This window comes from Galeopterus variegatus, unplaced genomic scaffold (genome assembly GCF_000696425.1).
Source record: "Galeopterus variegatus unplaced genomic scaffold, G_variegatus-3.0.2 Scaffold631, whole genome shotgun sequence".
In the NCBI taxonomy this organism is placed as follows: domain Eukaryota; kingdom Metazoa; phylum Chordata; class Mammalia; order Dermoptera; family Cynocephalidae; genus Galeopterus; species Galeopterus variegatus.
Window position 1 is genome coordinate 238,400 of NW_007726742.1, and position 18,006 is coordinate 256,405.

General features: G+C 57.5%; 1 protein-coding gene across 1 annotated transcript in view; it reads left to right on the forward strand.

Annotated features, from left to right (window-relative positions):
* The first annotated feature begins 566 nt into the window (after nt 1-566).
* GTF2IRD1 (GTF2I repeat domain containing 1) overlaps nt 567-18,006 on the forward strand; it is a 71,131-nt gene continuing 53,691 nt past the window's right edge. The window contains exons 1-8 of the mRNA XM_008570783.1: nt 567-689; nt 3,392-3,533; nt 6,041-6,196; nt 8,051-8,234; nt 9,005-9,315; nt 10,358-10,447; nt 12,104-12,187; nt 16,116-16,299. Coding sequence (XP_008569005.1) covers nt 567-689; nt 3,392-3,533; nt 6,041-6,196; nt 8,051-8,234; nt 9,005-9,315; nt 10,358-10,447; nt 12,104-12,187; nt 16,116-16,299 — 1,274 coding nt within the window. The remainder of the gene's footprint in view (nt 690-3,391; nt 3,534-6,040; nt 6,197-8,050; nt 8,235-9,004; nt 9,316-10,357; nt 10,448-12,103; nt 12,188-16,115; nt 16,300-18,006) is intronic.

Sequence of the window (18,006 nt, forward strand, 5' to 3'; positions counted from 1 at the left end):
TTGCGGCAGGAGACTGAGCCTGTGAAGGCTGGGGAAACGTGCAGGGCGTTGGCATGTTTGGGGGGCAGTGAAGCTTATAGTACTAGGAACATAGGCGTGGCGGGGGGTCGGGGTGAGGGCCAGGAGTCCAGACCAGGAAACTAGAATACCAGGCAGAGGAGACAAGAGTGAATGTGGGCAGTAGGGAGCCACAGAGGGTGTGTGAGCAAGAGAGGGCCGTGGCCAGAGCTGCATGCATGGAAGAGTTGGAAGTTGGGGCCTGCCCTGCAGACTGGTCGTGGTAGTGGTCCCGGCTTGGGGGGATGTGCCATGGAGCATGCCCCTCAGTTATCCTACCATTTGTGTGTGCCCACACCTGTGCAGGCCTGTATGCAAGTCCCTGTGTGTCCAGGCCCGTGAAGGCTCCGATTCCATCGTGCATATAAGGCCCTTGGGCAGAGGGAAGGACAGCCCTGATTCATCCTGCCTGGGAAGTCCGGGGACCAGGTGGGTGAGGGTGGCTGGCCACCACATGTGCCATGCCCTGTGCCTCGTGCCCACTGCCTTTTCCCTTCCTCCAGGCGACCATGGCCTTGCTGGGGAAGCGCTGTGACATCTCCGCCAACGGCTGCGGGCCTGACCGCTGGAACTCTGCCTTCTCCCGCAAAGACGAGATCATCACCAGCCTCGTGTCTGCCTTAGATTCCATGGTGAGTGCCTGCCCAGCCAGGAGGAGGGTGGGACAGCCGTCTTTGCAGGGAGACGTCGGAGCTCAAGCCCTATCTTGGCCACGTAGGCCAGGAGCTTTCACTGACCTGAGCCTCAGCGTCCCCATCTGCAAAAAGGGCCATGATGCCTACGTCAAGGGCAGCGGACTTAAGTGAAATCAGGTGCATAAAAATCTAGCTCTGGAGTAAACGCTGGCTCTGGCTCTTATCCCCTTATCCTGTCACCCTTTGTCCTCATATGGTCACCTCTTGCCTTTCACATCCCGTCCATGGGATGAACCACAGATCTCTCCCTCCTAGCAGGTTACCTAGAGGATAATGTGTGACAGCGATTCATTAGAAAGCTGTAATCTCTAATGTTACAGCACAAGTTATAGCTGCATCTTGGGGCTGGGAGAGAGAAACAGGGCTGCATAAATCACTCCTCTGGCACCGTTGCCTACATACCTAGGCCTGTGGCCATTTATCCCAGATGAAATAATAATGTCTTGTTCCTCAGGCCTTTTCCTTGAAGAGAGTTCTGTGATGGAGAGTAGGCAAATGTTAAAAAAAAATCTGTTTGGCTGTTATCTGCACCCCTGCCTTTTAGGATAATGAAGTTGGAGCTCAGAGACGGGAATACTTTGCCTAAAGTCACACAGCATGACCAGTTTTTAAAGTAGACTTCCAGGACGGGCTGGTGAGCTTAGTTGATGAGAGCGTGGTGCTGATAACACCAAGGTCCAGGGTTTGATCCTTGTACCAGCCAGTGCCAAAAGATAAAAATAAAAATACATAAGTGGACTTCCAGGTGCAGAGTGTACAGTTCCCCAAGGGCAAAGGCCCTGCTTCAGGCTGTTCCTATTGTAGGTGGCTCAGGACTGCGTAGTGGGGATTTGGGCCAGAGGTGGGGAAGCTGGCTGGGTGCCGGCTCTCTCTCCATGGTGACCCTCCCCTGTGCAGAGTGGCCTTTGTGAGGAGAGGGCCCGGGAGCTCAGCCCTGTATCCTGCAGTGCTGTCAGCTGGTTGTGGAGGAGTGGCTGCTGCAGGCAGTGATGGCCAACGCCATGTCCACTAGCCACATGTGGCTATTTGCATTTAACTTTTATTTAATTAAAAGGAAACAAAATGCACAATTCAGCTGTTCAGTTGCACCAGTCTCATTCCGGTGCTCGTAGCCAGAGGTGGCTAGTGGCCACAGCATTGGACAGTGTAGAAACAGAACATGCCCATCATCACGGAAAGTTCCGTCAGGCAGTGCTGGTCTAGAGTGTGTTTCAGAGCCTCCTTAGCGGAGCTGATGACCCTGTAGCTTTCCTGGTGGCATGAATAAGACAGGCTCCCTGGTCCCTGGGCCTTTTAAGAGTTTCTGCGTGGGCAACACTGCAGTCCATCATCCTCCAGGGCTGTGAACCAAGGTCCTTGGGGGCCTGTAGGAGGTGCAGAGCTAAAGTGAGGTGCATCCCTCACCCCGCCCCCAAGTCTCAGGTCTGCTTCCCCAAGGTTCCTCACCACCCTGTTCTCCATGAGCTTTTAGGTGAGTCGATTCCCTGCTGTGGCCTCCACTCTTACAGCTGAGGAATGACCACGCCCTGAAGGAGTTCTCCAGCTCTGAGGGCCACGCCTTTGTTGGAAAAACCTGACTATTTGTTTCATTCTTGTTAATGTCCTCCAGTGGTGCCCTGCGGAAAGGGAACAGAAGGTTTTGTTTCCATCTTAGAGCAGGAAATGAACACCACCATGGGAGACCCTGAGGCCCTGGGGGACAGCCCTACTTACTGGCTGCATGCCACCAGGAGTGACCCCAGCTTTCTCACCAGAATGACCCAGGGCTGGGGCTGGCACAAGAGGCAAGATTATGGCCCAGAGAGGTTGAGGAACCTGTCCTAGGTCACATAGCACAGAACTGTGATTAGAAGCCAGACTTTACAACTATCAGCTAGTGCTACCTGACTCAGATAGAAACCAGCTTTTATCAGTGCCACCTGCACGACACCAGCTTTACAGGCAGGGTTTTCCTGTTGAGGCAGATCAGCGACCTGAGATGCTGGTGGTCTTTTTTTCTGTTAGGGCATCTGTGCAGTGGGGCTGCCAACCTCAACTCTAGGGCTGAAAAAATGACCAGTTTGCTCATATACCTACACAGGATGTCCCAGTTTAGAGATTTCTTTCCTTCCGGCGAGTCCTCATCGAATCCCCACCGCCAAGTCCATTAAACCCTGGGAGCTGGGCTGCTCATCCCCAGTTCTACAGATGTGGAAACTGGAGCCCAGAGAGTGGTGTGACTTGCCCAAGTCCTACAGCAGGAGGTGGCCGAGGTGGGATTGAGCCCTAATCTGTCTGAGCCCTGGCTCTTCGGGGGCTCATCCCACCTTCTCCTCATCCAGGACTTAGGGAGAGCCCAGGACAGGATTGTTCCTGGGGCTGGGGCTAAGGCAGGAAGCCCACTCCAGAGCAAGGAGGACCTTGGATGGAGGAGCAGATGGCATTTGTCCTCCTTTACCCCCCATGGCCAGTCTCTGGAGGGTCTCGCGTTCATCACCACTGCAGATTCCAAGACCAGGAGCAGAGGCGGGGCCGCCTCTCCCTGGAGCTGCCGGTGGGGTCTCAGGCAGCTACAAGCTCATACTCCACCCCAGAAATGGCACGGGAGGTGTTCTGGAGCAGAGGGGCCCTCCTGCTCACACACCCCGCTCTCCGCATAGTGCTCAGCACTGTCCAAGCTGAACGCCGAAGTGGCCTGCGTCGCCGTGCACGATGAGAGTGCCTTCGTGGTGGGCACCGAGAAGGGGAGAATGTTCCTGAATGCACGGAAGGAGCTGCAGTCAGACTTCCTCAAGTTCTGCCGTGAGTACCCCACCACTGCAGAGGACCGGGGCTGCCGTCCCCTGAGCCAGGGGCTCTGGCCCATCTCTGGGTCCCCAGCCTTGCCCAGCCAGTGTAGCCCGTGCGGGGGATGAGCTGGACAGGAGTGGGCTGTTTGAGCTTCCCAACCTGGCGTTACTGGGGTGGCCACAGGTTTTCCTGGAATGGTTCAGATGGAGAACTCTATTGATCCTTGGTTGATAGAGACTGGCTGCATGAACCCTGGGCCAGGCCAGAGCCACCTACATCTGCTCATTTATAGATGGGGACATTGAGGCCCAGTGTCGCACAGGTCTTCCTCTTGACTGTGCATCCCTGAGTACAGGGACCAAATGCACCTGCTCACCTGAGATTGTGGAATGCCTGCTGTGTTTGACATTCCTTCCAGCATTAGCTCACTTATCCTGACATTGACCCTAGGGGTTAGGCACAGGGGCTGTTAGAGTCATCATCATCTTGGAGCTGTCCCATGGAGGTTCATGGGTACACAGTGACTGAGTACAGGTCTAGCACTGAGCACAGGCTAGTAGGAAGTGCTCATAAACGTGAGTCGTGGTGATGTTGGGATAAACAGCACTTCAGGCCAGCCTGTGTGCTAGGTCCCGGCAGGCTCATGAAACAGTCGCCACCGGTTTGCAGATAAGAAACTGTGCCTCCCCAAAGACACACAGCTGGCAAGTGATGGGGGCAGGCTCCAGGCCAGGTCTCTGGTTCAGAACCCTACACTCTTTCTGCTACACCCCTTCAAGATTGGAGAAGTCCCAAACAGGCTACCTCCAGGGGCACCACCAGGGGGTCCTGGTCACTCTCTGAAAAGACCACACTTCAGCTGTGAGCCAGGAGCCCTGAGGCAGAGGGCCCTTCTGCAGCCCCCAATTCCTCACCATGACCTGGGCCTTCAGGACTCCTCAGAGCCCAGCCCCTGCCTCTGCATTTATCCTCTGGGCCCCTTGTGCTCAGCCCCACTGCACTGCACTGAACCGCCAGTCCCCAGTCCTGCATGTCTTTCCCCACCACTCTGTCCTGCCCTCTGCAGCTCCCCACCTGGAAGGTGCTGGCTACTCTCCTCTGCCAGGCAGACACCTTGCCAGCCTCCAGGTTCACCTGCTCTCAACCCAGGCCTCATCACCACACACTTCACACCCCACCACTGTGCCACAGTTGACCCCACATTGCACCAGCACCCTGTGCCCTAAATCTCCATCCAAGTCATCATGCCTCCGGAGGAGGTCAGCTTCACGGACCTGGACACTAGTAGGGACCCTGTATGGTCAGGGTCTAGTTCCCAGCACCAAAGGTCAATATCCAAGCAGGTATTAGAGACCATGACTTTGGACTCTAAAACCGTGGTATAGCGTGAGGTATAGCGTATGGTAAGTCAGACTGCTCAGGTCCACATCCTGGCTGTGCCACCTGCTACCTGCTGGGCCTCAACATGCTCATCTGTGAAAGGGGAGGGCATGAGGGGGTGGGGGAGCCTGAGGGTTAACTGAACACATACGTGGCAAGCGCTTAGAACAATGCCTGGCTCTCGACTCACACCCAACAAACAGCAGCTGTTGTTGTCAGTTACTATTATTAGTATTCACATCACACCCCGGCCAGGCCCCAGGATCAACCGTTTCAGGGAAGAGCATATCATTACAGGGTTGAGCCGCTTCCCCATCCACTGAGCCCTCAGCCCATACCTTCTCCAAGGTCAGGGTAGGGGGCTGGGCCGGGGTAGGGTGGGCAGTGACAGGAGCCTGTTCTTCACCAACTGCCCCCAGGCTGCGGCCCAGGGCAGGTGCATCTGGCTTCCCAGAACCAGGCAGAGCCACTATTTATAGCACCAGGAACTCAGCTGGTTTATTTCAAGCTTTGCAGATCCCAGAGGAAAGCAAGCTCCAAGCTAGAGGGAGCCACAGGGCCCTCCTCTCATCCCCTTTCCGATGCAACTCCTAGCTCGTTCCCCAAGGACTCACTGACACTCCCAGGTCCCCACACTGGTCCAGCCTGGCTTGAACCTGCCTCTTTGTAGCCCTTGGCCTCCTGGTGGGGTCCCTGTATCTCCCCCTTCGGCAGAGCAGAACACTGGGACCTAGATTGATTAAGATGGAGAGCGGTAGTGTAGGATCACAGAGAGGGGTGGATGGAACAGACATTCGTCGAATCCTAGTTCTGAGCCAGGCCAGCTGATCTCCTGTGAGCATGCCCACAGACTGAGGCTCAGAGAGGGTAGGGATTTGCCCGAGGTCACACAGCAGGTTAGAGGTGACCGGGGATGGGACCCAGGCCCTGTGCTGGGCACTGGGAGCTCTGAGATGACAACCAGCTCCGGCCCTCATCTGGGCTGTTGGGCAGGGCTCACTTACTCATTAATTCTCCATTTGTTCATTCACTTACACACCAAGTTGGGTGCCAGGCTGCAGGGCTCAGCACAGGGCAGAGACACCAGCAGGTGGTGAGACCGGTGTTCATTGTGACCCCGCATGCTCTATGTCCCACAGGAGGGCCCCCGTGGAAGGATCCAGAGGCAGAGCACCCCAAGAAGGTGCAGCGGGGTGAGGGTGGCAGCCGGAGCATCCCACGGTCCTCCTTGGAACATGGCTCGGACGTGTACCTTCTACGGAAGATGGTAGAGGAGGTGTTTGATGTTCTTTATAGTAAGATCCTTCCTCATTCCATTTGGGGCCCCCAGGGTGGGTGGAACCCCCAGTCCCTGCCCAATGAAGGAGGCTCCTCCTGCCCCACCATGGGCCCTGGGCAGATCTGGACCCCAGGGCATGCGGGCATTGCCTGCCCATCCCCCCTCATCTCTGCAGCCCCAGGTGTGGATATTCCGCCCCCTCCCCACTGCCCCTGCCCTTACTCAGGTCACTGCCATCTGTCACCTAGAAATGGCCCTGCGCTTTCCATGGTCTCTCCACTTCCAGACCACTTCCATGCCACCCCACTTGCCCTGTGACCAAGGGCATCCTCCCAGAGCACAGGGCTGACCACGAAGGTCTTCCCTCCATGGTTTTTGGGGATTCCCCATTGCCCTCAGTATAGCATCGGGGCCCACCACACCCATCCTGTCCCCCTCTCCAGCTGTGTCTCCTGCTCAGCTGCAGGGGCCGCACTCACCTGCCTTCTGGAGCCACTTCCTGTTCCCGGCACACCCTGGCTCCTTTCACACCTCCTTGCCTTATCACTGCTGCGTCTTCTGGGACAGCCCTTCCCTGTCTGGTGGACACCTGCATCATGCTCTGAGGCTCAGCTCCGGGAAGCCCCCTCCTGCTGGGTTAGGGCCCCTCTGGCACCTACAGTGCTCTGTCCCTCACTGGCCCAGGTGCTCTCCAGGATCAGGGGCTACGTCTGCCCTTCCTGGCTGTCCCCAGCCTGCAGTTCAGGGTCCAGCAACAGCAGATGCTCAGAGGGTGTTTGTTGAGTGGCTGAGTGAAGATTGACTGGTCAGCTGAGTCATTCCTGTAGGGGGAGGAGAAGAGACCTGGCCTCCCTTGGGAAGTGTCATGTTGCAGAATCTTGGGGCCCGAGTGTGGTCTTCGCACTCCCCAGGTGACCTTAGACAGGTCCCTCCGGGTCCCATCTCATTTATTTCTGACTTGCTTTATTCCTTTTCCTGCAGCAGTCTTTAGTTCTGTGGTCAAAAGTCTGAGAAAAAACTTGATGTCAGGAGGAGGAGGCCCAGCAGGACCAGGGCCCCAGAGGCCCAAGGTGGGGCATGCTGGCCTTTGTGGCATGGGAGGACTTGCCATACATGGTTGTCTGTGCTGCAGTGGACACTTTCGTCAGCTGCAGGGAGGGCTCATGCCCAGAGCCCCCCATTCCTCTACTCATCCTGCCCTGGCCCCCCCTTGCCCACTTTGGGCAGGATCGGAGGTGGCTGATTGGCGATAGGCCTCTTTCTGGCTCCGGAAGGCGAAAACAGATGTCCCAGAGCCCAGGCCCCTCAGCCATCCCCCAGTCCCCAGCCCGTATCCCCTTCTCTGTCCCACCCCTCACCCCCTGCTCCCAACTCTTCCTCTCCCCTCTTTTTTGGACTTCCCTCTCTTTGTTCCTCTCCACCTCCTCTCCCTCTTGCCTCCTCTCCCTTCCTGCCTGCAGCTTTGTGCTTTCAGGGGGTCTCATACACACCCCCCTTTTGTGTCTCTTTTCTCTCTTTCACCCCCTAATCCTCCTCCTCTCCTGCCCCAGGCCCCTGCTGTAGCCCTGGCTTCCCTCCACGCAGGTGCTCTGAGGAGTGAGGGCAGTGGCTCATGAGGGAAGCAGGGAATCTTCTGGATGGGGGAGCCCCTGGCCCTCCGATGCAGACGGTGGGGCCTTGTCCGCTGTCCCCGCCCAGCCTGTGGGTGGTTACTCTGCAGTAACTGTGAAGTCTTCAGTTACAAGACTGGGGGAGCCCCATGCCCAGGAAGGGGGGGGTCACTCCACATTGCCCAGCTCTGGGGCGCGCCCAGCCCCAACCCCAGCCTGACTGCCGTCTCATCCCAGGCCCCCTCCTCGACCCCCCACAGGTGAGGCCCTGGGAAGGGCCAGCGTGGTGCCGCTGCCCTACGAGCGGCTGCTCAGGGAGCCGGGGCTGCTGGCCGTGCAGGGGCTGCCTGAGGGCCTGGCCTTCCGCAGGCCGGCCGAGTATGACCCCAAGGCCCTCATGGCCATCCTGGAGCACAGCCACCGCATCCGCTTCAAGCTCAAGAGGTGAGTGAGGCGGCTGCCTAGGGCCGGGCGAGGGCCGTGGCTGGAGCTCCCGTAGAGCTGGGCCAGGAGGCGGCCTGCTGCCACTCCATGGCTACTTGCCCTCCAGAGGGGAGGGCGCTTGACACACCCATGGGGACCGTGGTTGTCAAAGCCCCCAATCTGATGGTGGACGGAAGGCCAAAGCCCAGAGAGCAGGATCCAAGCCAGGCTGCTTAGCTGTGGTAGTCTTCCCAGGGGACTTCGGTGTTGCAAAGAGACTGGAAGAGACATGGCTTGGGAAAAAAAAGCGACAGTGGCATTCCAGGTGTCAGGAATGGCCTGTGAAAAAGCGTGGCCATGTCGTGTGCTTGCTGGGGTTCTACATCAGGGGTTAGTTAGGGACTGGAGGGAGATGGGGCTGTTGAGGCTGGGCTGGGTGGTACTAAGTGGCGGGCAGCCAGGTCGGCAGCTGAGGTCTTACTGCTGAGACCGTCTCTGGAAGGCACTTCGGCAGCAGACACAGCCTGGAAGGGGAGGGTACCCAGGGCATGGGGGACCGGCGACTGCATCTGATGGCTCATGAGCAGTGGACTAGGGCAGGGGCCCAGGGCCAGGGTCCTTGGCGGCCCTGGGCATGTCATCCCCACCTGTAGGACGGGGGCCCAGCTCCTGTCCTGCCCACCTTACAGGGCTGTTGTGTTCTGCGGAGGGGCGGGGTGGGGAGCTGTGGAGGAAGAAACTGCACGTGGGACAGGTTTACGAAGCTGTCTTGTGTCCTCTCCTTCACTCAGGCCGCTCGAGGATGGCGGGCGGGACTCGAAAGCCCTGGTAGAGCTGAATGGTGTCTCCCTGATACCCAAGGGGTCACGGGAGTGCAGCCTGCACAGCCAGACCCCCAAGGTGCCACCCCAGGACCTGCCTCCCACTGCCACCTCATCCTCCTTGGCCAGTTTCCTGTACAGCACCACACTCCCCAACCACGCCATCCGGGAACTCAAGCAGGAAGTGCCTGCCTGCACACTTGCCCCCAGCGACCTTGGCCTGGGCCGGTCTGTGCCTGAGCCCAAGGCCCCTGGTGCCCAGGACTTCTCCGACTGCTGTGGTAACACTGCTGCTGGGACCTCCACTTCTGGGGATGGAGCAGAGGCCACTCACAGGGGGGCACCCTCCCAAGGCAGATTGGGGTGCTTGGGACCTCCCCAATCTAGAAGGAGGCATGTCTGGGCAGGGGTTGGGATTGGGCAGATGTCATCCTGGCTGAGACCCCTCAGACTCAGGGCCTCTGCTCAGCCATCTGTGAACAGTGTCCTTGGCCTGGGACCAAGAGACACCTGAGGGGCCTCCCTGAGGCATCTAGGAAGGGAGTAATCAGGCTAATCAGTGTACACGTGTTAAATGAGCACTTATTACATACCTAGCCTGGATTAAGGGTACTGGGCGTGTAACAAGGAAAAGCTGGGAGATGAAGATCTGGGCTCATATCCTGGCTTCTCTACCCTGTGTCTGTGTATCCTAGGCCCATCTCTACCTTTCTGAGCCTCAGTTTCCTCATCTATAAAATGGGGGTACTGGTAGTACCTACTTCATAGGGCTTTATCGTGATGAAATGACTGATCAGCAGCAGCAGCTGCTCCTGAGAGCGGGTTAGGAACGCCTGTTCTCAGGCCCCAGCACAGTCTTGCTAAGTCTGAAGTTTGGGGCAGGGTCCAGCAGTCTGTTTCAACGTGTCTGCCAAGTACTTCTGATATGCTCGAGTTTGAGAGCTGCTGTATGCTTGGCACATAGTAGGTGCTTGTAAATTATATTTGTTGTATGAGAAGGATAAAAAAGGTCACTTCACCTCCAGAAGTGTGTGGAATGACAAGGGGTTTAGGACTTATATGCTGAAACAAGTGTGCCCACCTAGAAAAGGTGACCTCTGACATCCCAATCTTGCTGATCTGGCACTTGGATAGCAGGTTCTGGTACGGGCTATCTTAGTTCTCTGGTGAGGGAACTTGCCTGGAGTTAATGATCATAGGGCTCAGTTCTGGGGTGGCAGGCGAGGCCGTTAGCCCAGAGCCAGAGCCTGTTCCTGGGGCTGGATCTGGGGCACCCCTCCTAGGGCCCACCTTGAACCTGTACCTTTCCTGTCCTTTGTCCAGGACAGAAGCCCCCCGGGCCTGGTGGGCCCCTCATTCAGAATGTCCACGCCTCCAAGCGCATTCTCTTCTCCATCGTTCATGACAAGTCAGGTAGGACAGCGCCCACGGCGGCACCCTGGCTGGACTGGGGACCAGGGTTGGAGGTGGCGCTCACTGAAAGGGCAGCATGTCCATGGGGTCTTCGTGACAGGAAGGAGGAACTCTGCTCAAGGGGCTGTGAGTACAACCAGGTGTCGTAGCTATCGGTTGCTGCATAACAAGTTACCCCAAAACATAGCTTAAAACCACAAGAATTATCTCACAGTTTCCGTGGATCAGGGGTTCAGGAGCAGTGTAGGTGGGGTTCTGGCTCAGGGTCTCTCACGGGGTTCAGACAAGGTGAACCCCAAGGGCTCAGCTGGGGCTGGAGGACCCACTTCCCAGCTCGCGCACGTGGCTGTTGGCAGGAGGCCTCTGTTACTCACCTCTCAGCCTGGCCATTAAGGGGCTGCCTGAGCGTCCTCACAACACGGCAGCTGGTTTGCCCCAGAGTCAGGGATCCAAGAGAATAAGGAGGAGGCCATGTGTCTTTTGTGACCTCGCCTTGGAAATCCCCATCACTTCTGCCATGTCCTGTCCACTAGAAGCCAGAACCTTGACCCAGCCTATACTCAAAGGGAGAGGAATTAAGCTCCACCTCTTGAAGGTAGGAATTTTCAGAAACTATGGGGACAGATATTATTTTATTTTATTTGTTTTTTTGGTGGCTGGCTGGTACAGGGATCTACAGCCCTTGACTTTGGTGTTATCAGGACAGATTTAAAAAGTACCGCAGAAAGGGACTGATGGCAGGAAAATTTGGGATTCAGTTACACCAAAGAGAAATAAACTCAGACTTGCCAGCAGTTTTGCTTTGTGGAGTTCTCAGCCTCATCTCTCTAGTAAGAGGCTTTTTAAGAAAACCCAGTCCCCTGGGACCAGAATGGAGAACCCACTGACCTAAACAAGGTCCACCCATGGCAGGGAGGGGACCTGAGTATCCGGATGGAATAGTGTCATGGGAGGCTAGTGGGCAGGCGCTCGAGCTGGGGCGGAATCCCACTGGGTGATCCCAGGGAGATACTCAGCTTCTCCAAGCCTCAGTTTTCTTATCTGCAAGATGGGAATAATATCTATGTTTAAAAGTTGTCATGAGGGATTAAGTAGGATATTATATATATAAAGTACTTAGCACAGATAAGCACTTAATAAGTTAAAGATGTTACTTTTATTAATTATAATGGGCCAAATGATCACTCTTGTTATTCATATTACATCAAGGCAGAGGCTTTGGTTTTATGGGAGAGGCCAGCAGGGCTGAGGCTTTGAGGGGAGCCAAGAAGGCCTAGGCCAGGTGAGACCTCAGATGTACATGGCACAAAGGTTGGATCTTCAGGGTCAACACTCAGCCCCTCCTTTCTCGGGAAGACCACTTTTCCAACCTCCTGTCCGTCTAGGACAGGACGGCCTGGGATGGACAGGGCTGAGCCTACACAGCACACACTGCCTGTGTAGGGGACAGAGGCGAGTTTGGGGGCAATGGGAGAGAGCAGATAGGGAGCCCATCACAGCACCCTGGATTTGTGTGGGGTCCCAGGTGGGGAGGGATGGAAGGGAGAGGGGCTCTGGAGGAGAGGGCTCGGTGGTCGTGGCAGGTGGAAGGGGCGTGATTGTCCTGTGGGGCCCCTGCTCTGAGTGGCCCTCACTGTGCCTCCTGTGTTTTGATAGAGAAGTGGGACGCCTTCATAAAGGAAACGGAGGACATCAACACGCTCCGGGAGTGCGTGCAGATCCTGTTTAACAGCAGATATGGTGAGTGGGCGTCGTGGCCGTGTGTGGCCCCGGCAGCCGTGTTGAGCATCTCATTACACAGGAACCACTTGTGTCCCCAACACGACAGCGGGAGCCATATGCTGGCACCCGCGCACCGTCAGCGCTCATGTCAGCTGGTGCGGGCTCCTCCTGTCTGGGTAGGGGGTGGTTGTGTCAATATTTCCCTTCCAGATTCTTCAGGGGGTGGAACTGATGGCAAAGCCCCAGACCTGGACTCCCCTGTGGGAAGTGGGCAGGATGGGGGCAGAGTGCCTGCTGGGGCCCAGAAGAATCTCCGCTGGCCTCACGTGCTTGTGAGCCCTCACGGCCCACGCCGCCTCCCCACTGCTAGCCTGTGCATGTGCTGTGCCCCCACCTGGTGTGCCCTTCACGCCTGTTGGGGGCCAGCTCCTTGTTGTTCTTCAAGACTCAGCTCGGGGTCACCTCCTCCAGGAAGCCTTCAGCCTCCAGCCCAGACCAGGTGGGCCCCCAGAGCCCTGATGGCTCCCTCTCTGTTACACATCATACTTGGGACACCTTGCCTACGGCTGTCTCCATAAGGGCCAGGACTGAGCCCAGCCCCTCTCTGTGTCCCTGGCACCCAGGACGGAGCCAGGCCCAGAGCAGATGTCAGCTCACCACACTCTGGGCAGCAAACACAGATGTAGTAGCCGGGGCAGGCATGGGTCCTCCACGTTGGCGAGCTTCCTGCCCAGGAGGATGGCACAGCCACCACAGGGTGGCTGGACCACATGGCCCCGGAGACCTTCGCACTCTAGGTGTTTGGATCCCCTCATGCCCTCTCACACTGTCTCCTCAGTGGTCTTTGCCCCCTTGCTCACTCCCTGGCCCAGCCTCTAGGGAGCCCCGTCCTTAAGCCCCGCTCAGTGGTCAGATTCAGTGTGTGCTTGCCTGGGCAGGCGGCTCTCAGTCACTGGAGGTCATACAAGACCCACAGGTACTCAGTGGCCACACCAGGTGTGATGCCATTAAATACCACCCAAGTCATGCAGACCCATGCTGCAGGGGCCCAGAGAGAAGAGGGAGGGTCCCCACCCAAAGTTGCAGGGACCACGGGGCCAAGAGGAGGGTCAGTGGCCTCGGGAGCTCCCTGCACAGTGGAGGGACAGAATGGGCACTGTACCAGGAGCTGGAAGACCCGGCTGGGGGCCTCGAGGTGGTCACTCTCCACCCTAACCTGAGCATTCTCGCCAGGAGCTGACAGGGTGGGGCCTCTCTCCATGCCTGCCCCTTTCTGTCACCTCTGTGGTCTTCCTCGTCCTCCCTCCCCGCCTGACGTCCCTTCCTTCCATCTGTTACCTTCTCACATCTCATTGGTTCATTTGCTCATTCCGCATGCATTTTGAACCCCCACCTGTTGCCAGGCACCATAAAGGGGTGACCGAGGCCAACTCTGCTTCCTTAGGTGCTTCAGCAGGTGGCTGGAGATGTGTCTATAGCAGTATGCAGTGTGCACATTAGCAAGTGGCAATGTGCAGTGGCATACAGTAGTGGGCACTAGCGTGCAGTAGCATTTAGTGGTTGGGGTGAGAAAGACAGCAGCTCAGAGCAGGGTAAGGTCTTGACAGGCTGGGGGAGTCAGGGGTGACTTCATGGGTGAGGTGCCCTTTGCTCTGGGTGGGGGCTGGGAAGGCCTGCGCGTGTGGGCTGAGCCTTCCATGTTGGGACGTGGCTGAGCCAGGCAACCAGGGCCTTAGCAAGGAGTCTAGGAGAGCCTGGGTGCCTTTGATGTGGCTATCCAGGCCCACCCACTCCTCCCTTCTGCTCAGTGCTGCAAAGGGCTGTTTGCACTGGAGTCTCTCCCCCACTCCAGGCAGGTGTGAGCCAGATGGGTGGCAGGGGGAGGGGAGCAGGGGAGGAGCTGGATCTGTCCGCCTCGGGAAGGTTCTGCCCCAGCCAGGCTGGCACGGCAGCCCCCATTGAGACCTTGGCAGCCGGCAGTCTTCCAGCCCGTTGCGCCCTCTGGACTTTCCACGATGCTTGGCCTTTTCCAGATGTCAGCACTTGGGCCAAATCCAAGGAGTGTTGGGCGTGGAGTGGTCTGCCCCTCCTCAGGCCCCAGCTCCTCTGAGTACTTCTTTCAGCTGCCTTGGGAAGAAGGAAGCTCCCCATGAGTATTGGGGGACCCCATGAGTAGGGATGTTGTTGGGCAGTCTGAGGCATTCCACAGATCCTGGACAAGCAGCCCCTCTCCCCATTCTGTCCTTTTAGCCACCAAATCTGGGTGACGTGGGCCTGCAATGGGGCTGGGGGTGCAGAGGGGGTAAAACACAGAAAAATAAAGAAATAAGGGAAACCCGGGCCTCAGGAAAGCTCAAGGACATTATCACGTGGGAAGATGCTGAGACTAGGTGAGGAGGGACCGGCCCCTTCCTGTTCTCTATGCAACGGGCAGCAGCTGGGGCCAGGCAGGGTCGGGCCTCTGTCCATGGAATCTCCTCACTGCTGACAAGACAGGCCCCAGCAAACAGATGAACCCTAACAGAGACGAATTCATGTAGACTTGAAGAACCGATCCCTCCAGTTCTGGGGGCTGGGGGTGGCTGCTGATGCGGGGGGGTGATGGTAGGGGTGGGGGAGAAATGGTTTGACAGCTGTTGAGATTTCGAGCGTTTAATTTGACAGCGAGCTAAGTGTGACTTCAGTGTGGGATCTCGCTGCCAAAGCCGCCAACGCAGAACTGGGCCGCATCAACGAAAAACAATGTCACCAGTGCCTGAGGGAGGCCTAGACAGCTCTGCCTGCTCTGGTCACTTGTAGGAACACGGGAGGAGCGTGTATGGCCAGAGGAGTAGGCCAGGGTGGGGAGGGGCTGGAGGAGCAGCGAGGAGATGTGGGAGCCTTGAGAGAGGACGGTGTGACCAGGCCTGTCGCGAACGCACGGGGAGGTGGGGGTGAAGCAGATGCCCAGCCCAGCTGGTCTTCTGAGACCTCTTAGGCCCGGGGAAGAACAGAGGCCTGTGAGAGTAGCAGCTTGTCTCAAGCACATAGTAGGTGCTTAAGAAGCAAATGGATGAAAACGTGGAGCTGGGGTGTGAATGGGTGACTGAAATGGCACGTGACCAGTCCCATGGCCCAGAGAAACAGAACAAGTAATCAGTTCGTGAGCCTGGATTCTGTCTACTCTGCTGTTGGCAAAGCTGTTGGCTTCTGGCATCGTCTCATTTATGCCACTGATGAATGAAAGGAGTGCCGAGCCCCTGCCTGGAGGACAGGCACACCTGTGCCGCTGGAGTCATCCGCCACGAGCAGACCTCAAGCTGTTCATTCACTCACTGACTGTGCAGGGAGCAGCTGCGAGGTGCCTGGCCCTATCTCGATCCCAGAAAGGGGCTGTCAGCCAAACCCCTGCCCCTGTGGAGCTTACGACCTAGACAGTGAGCGGAGGTGTAGATGAATTCGGATGTAATGTCAGGGAGTGTCACACGGTAACAGACTAAGCAGGCTGGGTAGGGAGGTTGGAGGGGGCTGTTTTGGGCTGATGAGGTTCCATTTGGGCAGACACCTGAAAGGCAGGGAGGGAGGCAGGCGTGTGGGTCTCTGGAAGAAGAGGATCTGGCAGAGAGAGGAGCAGGTGCAAAGGCCCTGGGGTGGGTGTATGCCTGGGGTGTCAAGAAGCAGTAAGGGGGCTAGAGAACAGCGTGGAGCAAACTGAGGGTTGAAAGGGGACAGCTGAGGTCAGAGGTGATGGGGTCATGTAGTTGGGACTTTGGCCGTCACTGAGTGAGATGGGAGCCTTGGACATTTTTTAAGAGAGAGGTGACATGATGTGATGTTTTGGCAGGATGCCTCTGGCTGCTGTGTGGACAGAGTGGCATCGGGGCCGTGGGAGGTGCCCGTGACCGCAGTCCCGGGGCCCTGTGTCCTGCAGCCTCCCTCCTGCTCAGCCTTGCCGTTGCCCTTCCAGCGGAAGCCCTGGGCCTGGACCACATGGTCCCCGTCCCCTACAGGAAGATCGCCTGTGACCCGGAGGCCGTAGAGATCGTGGGCATCCCAGACAAGATCCCCTTCAAGCGCCCCTGCACTTACGGGGTCCCCAAGCTGAAGCGGATCCTGGAGGAGCGGCACAGCATCCACTTCATCATTAAGAGGTACAGGGTGGGGTGTGGGGTGCCCTCTGCCTTGGGCTGGCCAAGGACTCAGGGTACTGCGGTGTCCAGGCTGGGCAGGCGCCTGGGGAGGCAACGACGGGGCGGGGGTGAAATGAAGGGGGTTCCCTGACTTGACAGAATCATACGGGCCTGGGAGAGAATTCGGCTCCTTAACTAAGCTGCATGGCCTCCTCCTGGGCCTCTTTTGAGGACAGAATGGCAAAGGCAGGCAGAGCCTAGCCCGATCAGACACTTGGTAGGTTCTGCATAAGCAGTGTTTTCCTCCCCCAACAAAGACTGAGGCCTTTGAACTTACTTGCCGTCAGAGGGGAGCTCACCCAAGCTCAGGTCACCAGCCTCTTCCCTTCCACACCCTCCCCTCCGGCAGCCCTGTCTGCTGGGACTTTGACCACCTTCCCTGTCCTTTCAGCTGCCAGTTTCCCCCGGTGCAGGTGTGGGTGGGTGGGGGAGGGCCTGGCACAGCAGCCTGCAGAGTTGCAGCCCCCAGGGTTCCTGCTGCCGCCCACCCCCCAGCCTTGTCTTCCACCTCCCACAGCTGATTGGACTTACCACCAAGCCAGAGTCCACATCTCCGGCAATGCCAGACTTCCTGGATGCATCCTCCTAAGTGATTAGAGGTGGGGTGGGGGGCAGAGGCCTGCTGTCCAGCCCCCTGCCTCCAGGCAGAGCCGCACTGTCTACCTCCCACACAGCTGCTTCTGGACGCTCTCTGGGGCATGCTCCTAGTGTGTGCAAGCCCGTGCACTTGCCTGCTGGGTGCTGCAGAACTATGTGCAGGGATTGACGGCAGGGCTGTGTTTTGCTCATTCCTGAACCTCCAGCACCTAGAACAGTCCCTGTGGATACAGATGCCCAGTATGTATTTGTGGAATGAATGAACAGATGAACAAATGCTTCTCCAGATTTGGGCTCATGCCCTCTGAGAGCTGCTGCTCAGAGCTTAGGAAATAAGCAGGGTCAGGGAAGAGAGATAATTAGGGGAGGGTAGTCAGGGTGCCACGGAGAAGTTCGTTGAGCCAAAGCTGGGTGGCTGAGAAGGGGCTGCCCAGCCCAGAGCTGGGCAGAGTGTTGGGCAGGTTGTCCTGTGCCCAGGATGTGAGGAGGCGGGAGCAAGAGCAGAGGTTGGGGGTCAACTCCGAGAGCGTGGAGTTGTTCTAGAGCTGTGAGAAGGACCTCTGCAGGGTGGCTGGAGGCCAGAGCCAGGATCTGATGGCCCCTGTGGCTGCTGGGGGAAGAGTGGGGCCTAGGGAGACAGGAGCAAAGGTGGGGGACGGCTGGGGGGGCCAAGGCAGTGGTCCAAGCCAGCGGTGATGGGGCTGGGGCTGGGCCACTTGGTGGACAGAGGGGGAAAGTGGCTGGGTGTGGGGTAGATGTTGAACCGTGATAGGGTTTGCTGTGGATTGAAGGTGGAGTGGTTAGGGAGGCATGGAGGTAAGGACCCCCTGAGTGTACTGACTGGGGAAGCAGGTGTCAGGGGCAGGACAATGAGTTCACCTTGATTATGTTAAATCTGAAATGCTCAGGAGAAGGAACTGTCAGAGGCCACATTGAGATGTCAGAAGCTCAGGAGAGAGGTCTGAGTTAGATATAAAAATCTGAGCGTTATCAGCATGGGCCAGGAAGAGATGGCTGAGGGAGGAGAGAAATAGAGGCAAGAAGCGGGTCCAGGTGGACCCCAGGGATCCC